At 41.1% G+C, this 7,225-nt stretch overlaps 1 protein-coding gene across 3 annotated transcripts; it reads right to left on the bottom strand.

Annotated features, from left to right (window-relative positions):
* On the bottom strand, positions 1-6,945 carry LOC113110142 (mothers against decapentaplegic homolog 4). 3 transcript variants are annotated; one of them, XM_026274160.1, is made up of 12 exons: positions 6,645-6,945; positions 5,418-5,755; positions 5,163-5,337; positions 5,050-5,079; positions 4,361-4,570; positions 3,841-3,966; positions 3,591-3,698; positions 2,830-2,880; positions 2,573-2,756; positions 2,329-2,497; positions 1,982-2,120; positions 1-816 (listed from the first exon to the last, which is right to left on the bottom strand). In XM_026274160.1, the coding sequence occupies exons 2-12, from the start codon at positions 5,655-5,657 to the stop codon at positions 605-607; spliced, it is 1,644 nt and encodes a 547-aa protein (XP_026129945.1). In that variant the 5' UTR covers positions 5,658-5,755; positions 6,645-6,945; the 3' UTR covers positions 1-604. The 3 variants fall into 3 exon arrangements, with proteins under 3 accessions (XP_026129945.1, XP_026129946.1, XP_026129947.1); XM_026274161.1 differs by having other exon boundaries at positions 2,573-2,750; XM_026274162.1 differs by lacking the exon at positions 3,841-3,966.
* Between the last annotated feature and the right edge of the window lie 280 nt (positions 6,946-7,225).

Genomic DNA, 7,225 nt, shown 5'->3' with positions numbered 1-7,225 from the left:
AGAAAAGAAAAAGCCGGTTGATACTGCGTGTGCATGTATGAGTCTAGACTAATACGTCTAGCTATGATTATATCAGAAGCATGCAGTGAGAAACTTGCAAAAAAATAAAAAGCGCCAATTAGCTGCAAGTAAGAAGCATGAAAGAAACCGCATGTCTTCGGTTCATGCAACACTTGTTTATACGACTGTGAGTCCAAACCTCTTCTGCTACATGATTCCCATCGCACTTCCAGACCACAGACGTCTGGCCTGAGAGACTCTGGACTGCATTACAGAGATGATGATCAAACAAAGTAGAAAAAGAAATAAGACGACCTGAAATGGCATCATAATGGGAGACTCTACTGGCTAGTGAAGCAACCGGACGAAGAAAATGTCTGGCAACAAATTCATTTAAACAGACTCAACCGAATCCCAGCATGCACCTCCGCTGTGCATCATCATCATCATCATCATGAAAAACACTTTTGCATATAGATATAGATCAATAAATCCTGTGCACTTCAAGGTCTGAATGTTTCAAGAACAAAAGCAACACAGGTAAAACAAGACGATCAAATGGAGTAAATGCAGCTGTGGATCTGATTGGTGTTGACTCTCAGTCTCAGTCCAGCGGCGTGGGGTCAGCGATGGGCATGGTGTGCAGGACCTCGTCCAGCAGCTGCAGCGCACGGTGCAGGTGGATCTCGATCCAGCAGGGCGTCTCTTTGATGCTCTGACGGGGGTAATCCGGACCCCAGCCCTTCACGAAGCTCATGCGCAGGATGCAGAGCCGGCGGAGGTCATCCACACCGATTCCAGCGGCCGCAGACAAACCTGCAGGAGCCAAGCAAGTTCAACTTTAAAAAACATGACGGGTTTTTCCCACAACCCACTGTATCTCATGTTTTTAAATAAAAAAGTACTCTTTGTGTTTGGTTTTTGGTCCACTGTATTAAACTATGCATACATGCATGATGTGATTTTAATGCTAATTTGTTTAAACAAATGTGTATATTCTAAACATCATGCACTTTTTTTCACATAATAGTTATATTTTGCTCGATGCACCCTCTTGTGGCCTGACTGAAATTATGCCTTTTAAATTCGATTATAATTAAAATATTGATAATATTTAAGTACAAAATTCGAATTAATTTTTCATCTGTTTTGACAGTTCCAGTGACCACATGATGCACTTTACACCAGCTTTTCTCTGGCATGCAATAAAAAAAAATGTAAATACTAATCCCGGCTTTTTAACTGCACAATTGTTAATTTTTTTTCCTGTGTCGTCTTATAACTCTGACTTTTTCCCTATGATTCTAAGAGAAAAAGTCAGAATTGTAAGAAGTAAACTCTGAATTTTAAGAATAAAGTAAAAATTGCAGGATGTAAATTTTAATAAAACAATTATCAGCAAAAAACGTTATAATTGAGAGATACATTCACAATTAAACAAATGAGAATGTTTTTGCTCAGTAACTATATTCTGTGTCAAAAACAACAACAACAACTGCGAGATGTAGGATCAGAATAAATAAATAAAAAAGACATTTTTAAATTCCAAGATGTAGACTCAAAAATGTTGAATTAACTCAGAATTCCGATAAATACGATTTAGATTAAACAAATTCCCAGGAAAAAAGTAAAAATTCCAAACTGTTAACTGTTAAAAAAAAGCAAAAATTTCAAGCTAAAAACTCAATTCAAATGAATAATTAGCAATTGCTAGATATAAACTTGCAATGATGAATAAAAACACCTGTAAATTGTGAGATATAAATTTGCGACGGCAATCATTTTTTTTACATTTAAAGTCACAATTCCCTTTATTTTTTAAATTCCGTGATAGAAACCAGCTTCCATACATAACACAACTTCATCAGAAATCATGCATTACGACAGAACTACACTTTATTTTGAAACACCTCTAATGTCTATGCTATTAAAATCTGCGATGATTGTCCGATCCTGAATTAGGTGGAAGTGCATCTCTTACTGATAGCAGGAGCGATTCCTCCCACAGATCCGGGGCCGGGGATGTTTCCGGCCACCGCTGCTGCTTGAGCGGCTGCTGCTGCTTGTGCTGTCGCTGCCTGCTGCTGCATCTGTCTGTGACACTGACGCAGATCAAACACCTGCGGGACACAACACTGCTTCAGATGCACCGCGTCAACACTGCAGATGCATTAGTCTACGTGTTTGAGCCTTGTGAAGTGTTCTGGTTATATTTTAAGTGACCACTCCAATTCAGTTAGTATTAGAAAAGAGTTTAAGCATAAAAACAAGAAGTGTAACAGTGCTCTGAATGGTTGTGCAGACATCAGACGTCTCTCTCGTTCTGACCTTGATGTAAGCGCTGGGGTAGATCTTGTGCACAGCGTCTCCTGGAGCTCGACCGGCTTCACGATCCAAGTAGTAGCTCTGGACGAAGACGGCGTGATCGCTCAGACAGCGAACCCAGACGTCCCCTTCCCCTTTACACTCCAGCTGGACACCCTTCCCAATGTGCAGTCTGAAAACAGGACACAACACAGCAGATCAAGCTCAGTAATCACCAGCTTCACCAGGGCCACGGCGTCAGCTCTACCTCGCTCTCTCGATCGCCTCCGTTCGGTGGACGTTGCTGAGCTGACCGAGACAGAAGCGGTCTCCTCCGGAGGGGTCCACGTACCCGTCCACGGTCACGATGGGACAGGATGAGGGAACTTTAAAGGTCTCGCCCACCTGAACGTCCATCTCGAAGTAAGCGATGGAGCACCAGTACTCTGGAGCTGCCCAAGAGCAGGAGACCATGAGACACCCGAACACGAGCGAGATGAGATCGAGACAGAATCAAACTCTTACCCGGGTGGTTGGATATCGGTGGCTGGAACGCGATTTCGTTGTGAACGGGCCCTGAGGAGAAATAACACAGATTGTGTCATAGACGGTTATCTTTTGGAGTCATAAATCAAAGACTTTAAAGAGGTGGCTGACTTATTGTGTTTATGAGGTGCAGTCTAACATGTGTTACACCTTTATTCTACTCTGCTCAGTCCCATCTCTGATGACTTCCTGGTTTTATGAAACCCTTCCTCAGAAACAAGTGTGTTGAGACACAAGTAAGGTACAAAGCTTTGTTTATAAGAGAAATAATGGATTTAAGAGGCAAATGTTACATTTATGTTAAATTATTTAAATTCATGTTACATTGTAACCATGCTTTAGCAGTCATGCTACTCGATACATTGTGTCGTTTGTTCCAGTTGATCACAAATTTAAAAGAATTCAGAAATATTTATTGTTTCTTTCCCAAATCTTCACCGTCTTAAGTCGTTAAATTATGTTTTTTATAGGGAACAAGTTAATGAAACATGGGACAGTATCCATAAACGAATAAGTCGTAAGAATTAATTATATCTATATCGGTCCTGCTCGTATCCTGCAAGTGCAAGTTTTAAATAATCAAAACGTTTTGTTTTTTTATTAACATTTCTTCGTATTGTTGATAATTACAAGCATGTTATATCTTATTGTATGTTATTTTTGAAAAAAAAAAAAACTCCAGACTAGGGATGTCATGACAAACAATACTACTGTACCAAAATCTGAGGCGAGACACTTACAGAAGTGTGCTGGATGGGCCATGGGCGGATGATGCTGGAGATGACCGTTCTGATGGTGAGGCACGGTGGGGGGGAAGTTACTGTTCCTCGTCCAGCTGGAGCTGGCGTCTGTGGACAGAAGAGCAGAGAGCACACGTCTGACTCCGGACATCACATCTACTCATATGCTCTGAATACTGAATGCAGGAGATGCTGAAAAGCTTTCGGACTCTAGGAGGAGCTGCTGGGTGGAGGTTCACTGAGGGCTTACTGTGGTGGTACGTGGAGGGCTGGCCGGGGGGGAAACCATTCTGCTGTGAGCCCTGCCCCGTCCCAGAGGCAATCTGCAGCAGACCATCGCTGCTGTGGCTTCCTGAGAGAACACTATTGGGCTGAGCTGGGGAGAGAGGGCGGCATGCACACGTCAACACACACACAAACAATGAAACACCAGGACTGGACGGCGTGACCGCAAGCGTGCATCACTGTACGAGCCATTCCATATAATCAATGCAAATCTTAATCTATAGTCCTGTATATGTGGACTTTTACATATACAGGAAGTTGCTCAACATGTCCCACTCTGTATTTTCGCTTTAGTTTATGTTTCTATGCAGTTCTCATGTGCAAACAACAAAGGAGTTTAAAGGCTATAGCAAAACTTCTACGGTCACAGCACCGAGCCCTGTTGCACACCAATGAAGAATGAGACGCCTCCACAAACGAGAAAGCTTTTCAGCATGGCCTATGCGTTTAAGGATATGAGCGAGTGACTGTGATGCGTGTCGTACTTGTGGATCCCACTGCGATGCTGGAGAAGGCGGAGGTGGAGGCCGAGCTGCTGCCCTCTGCTGGCGGGAGCATGGAGGGCGTGTTGAAGGGCTCCTGGGCCACCGGGCGAGAGGGAGGGTGTTGAATCGTCTGCATGTGTCCCTCAGTGCTGGGCAGAGACTGCTGGCCTTCATAATCATACTCGTCCTTCACCATCAGACCCGACGGACCTGAAAACAGGGGTGAACCACATTTTGGCTGATACTGATAACCGATAATTCTTAATATATACATGATGTTGTTTTGTGTCGTGTGTGCACATGTATTTGTATTTAAATTAAAAATTCTTCTAAATACATAATAGATATGTATATATATACACAACATAACGTGTTGTATAACAATCATTTATAATATTGTGTCTTAACGTGACAGCAGTCTAATAACTTTGCTGAAGCATGTGTCCTTAAAGGGACAGTTCACCCAAAAATAAAAATGTGTGTCATCATTTTCTCTCCTCCAAACCTGAATTAATGACTTCATAGATATTCATAGATACAGTTGTTTGTCCCCACTGACTCCAATAGTATGGAAAAAAAAACTACTATGGAGGTCAAGTGTGACCATCACCTGTTAGTTACCAATATTCTTCAAAATAACGTTTGTTTCACACAAGAGAGAAACTTTTTTCTCATAGAGTATCACTCACCAGAGCCTGACAGTGTAAGTCCAGATAAATCTAGAAGAAAACACAGGATAGTTGAATTAAATCAAGTCCATCATGAACAAGCTTTACGCTATTTAAACAAACATTAAACGAACCTATTCCTGGAGACACGACTCTCTCGTAATGGTAAGGGTTCACACACACACTGTCACACTTCAGGTCAAAGGCAAACTGGCAGTACTTGACGTGTTTCAACTCGTTCTTATGAAGGTCCGGCCATCGCCACAACCGTGCATAGATGACATGTGGGAATCCTTTACGACCGGCCACCTAAAGGCAGAAGAGAGGACCACACACATGTATATACACACAGATTCAATGTGAAGAGTGTGGATGCGGTCCGGTCGCACCTGCAGACGGCCGTCTAGTGTTCTCTGTATGGTCACACATTTGCTGGGATGAGCGCCGTTGGTGGTGATGGCGGTGATGAGCGAATCCAGCTCGTCTTTCTTCTCCTTCAGTTTCTTCACCAGACTCTCAATGGCTCGTTTGGCGAAGGTCTCGCTCTCGCCGCCCTGTCTGTGACACATCAGACTGTGCACGATGCTCAGACAGGCGTCGTTACTGGTGGGGGGGTTTGTGATGGACATCCTGCGCTGGTTATAGGCTTCAGAGAGACTCCTGTGTGCTGCTTCAGACTCGTTTCAGCAATGCACTGCCGGCAGTGAAGAGTCCATCCAAACTGTACCTGCGGAAGAATTGAGATTGATCATGTTAATGAGCGACTGAAGGTTCTTCCTCAATCATAATGCATGCTTTTATAGGAAACAAAATATCAGAGATTAGTTAATATTAAGGAAACATGTTTCTGCAACCACTATAAAAAAAAAATTAAAAAAAAGTAATTGCAACTATATTTCTCATTTCTGTCTTTTTCCTCGCAACTGCGAGTTTGCATCCTGGGATTCTTTCTGACTACTTTTCACAGCACCGTCAGAAAAACGTAAACATTAAGAAAAAAATTTTCTCATGAGTTTAAATCATGCAATTTTCACTTTATAACTCACAATCATTTATATAATTATATAATTGTGAAAGTCAGTCACAACTTCCTTTTTTATTTTAAATTCAGTGGCTTCTTTCGTATATGTATATGGAAAACATAAAAAAATTATATATAAAAGACACATTATGTATTCAAATATAAATAAAATATATAAAAATACTATACATGTTAAATATATAATTATAATAAATTTAAATAAAAGCATTATATAAAATAAAAATGCGATTTGTTTTACGTCAGAACTTCAATTTCATATTCCGATATCGGTTTTAGTAAACCATGAGCTGAAGTGATTCTGATCAATCCTCTGACAGCACAAACTAAGAGTTTAACAAGCGTCTCACACCACGATAAGTGATTTCAGACAAGCTGTGAAGACTTATAGAGGTGTAGAAGAGCCGTGAACTCGTGAACGTGAAGAGTGATGTAGAAATGAGCTGAGGCGCATGTAAACAACGTGAGCATAACATGCTAATGCTAGCACACAATCGCCTTCTGATTTAGATTTTAACTTATGATGTAGAAAAACTAAACACATTTAAATGTAAAAATGTGTATTGAAATGGCATACCGGTTCTGTGTCCTGTAAACGAGTCTGTGTTTATCCGTCCAGTTTCGGTGGTTTTGAAGTGAATCTTGTTAGCGGCTAACCGCGCGTAACACACTTGAGCCGGACTCTACAACTATTTAAAGCGTCGACAGACGTCAAGAGCTCTTCATTTGAGCGAGAACTCTGTTAGACGTTGTTAAGCGTAATATATATGTTAAAAGAATGACAGAAGCGGTCACTGGGCTCAACAAAAATAAACAATGTTAACCGCGAGAGTCTCGACGCACCTCACGCCCTACTGCGCAATATGGCGAGCTGCGCATGCGCACTGCTCTCAATCAAAACAAGACACACAGAGAAATAAATAAATAAAAATATGTTTCACTCAATATAGAATTTAAGAAAATATAAATTAATTACAAAATTAATATGAAAAAATTTACTAACTCTAAACCTCTCTTTTCTTTATTTCAAGTTGATCTAGACAAGTATGGAAACTATCCATGTGTCCTCCAAATGTGTACATTTATAACATACATATAGTGTAATAAATGTATTACATACGCACACACTCCGAAGACACGATCCGAATCAAAGGATTC

This window comes from Carassius auratus, chromosome 10, assembly GCF_003368295.1.
Source record: "Carassius auratus strain Wakin chromosome 10, ASM336829v1, whole genome shotgun sequence".
Taxonomy (NCBI): Eukaryota; Metazoa; Chordata; class Actinopteri; order Cypriniformes; family Cyprinidae; genus Carassius; species Carassius auratus.
This window is presented reverse-complemented; position numbering and strand designations above follow the sequence as displayed.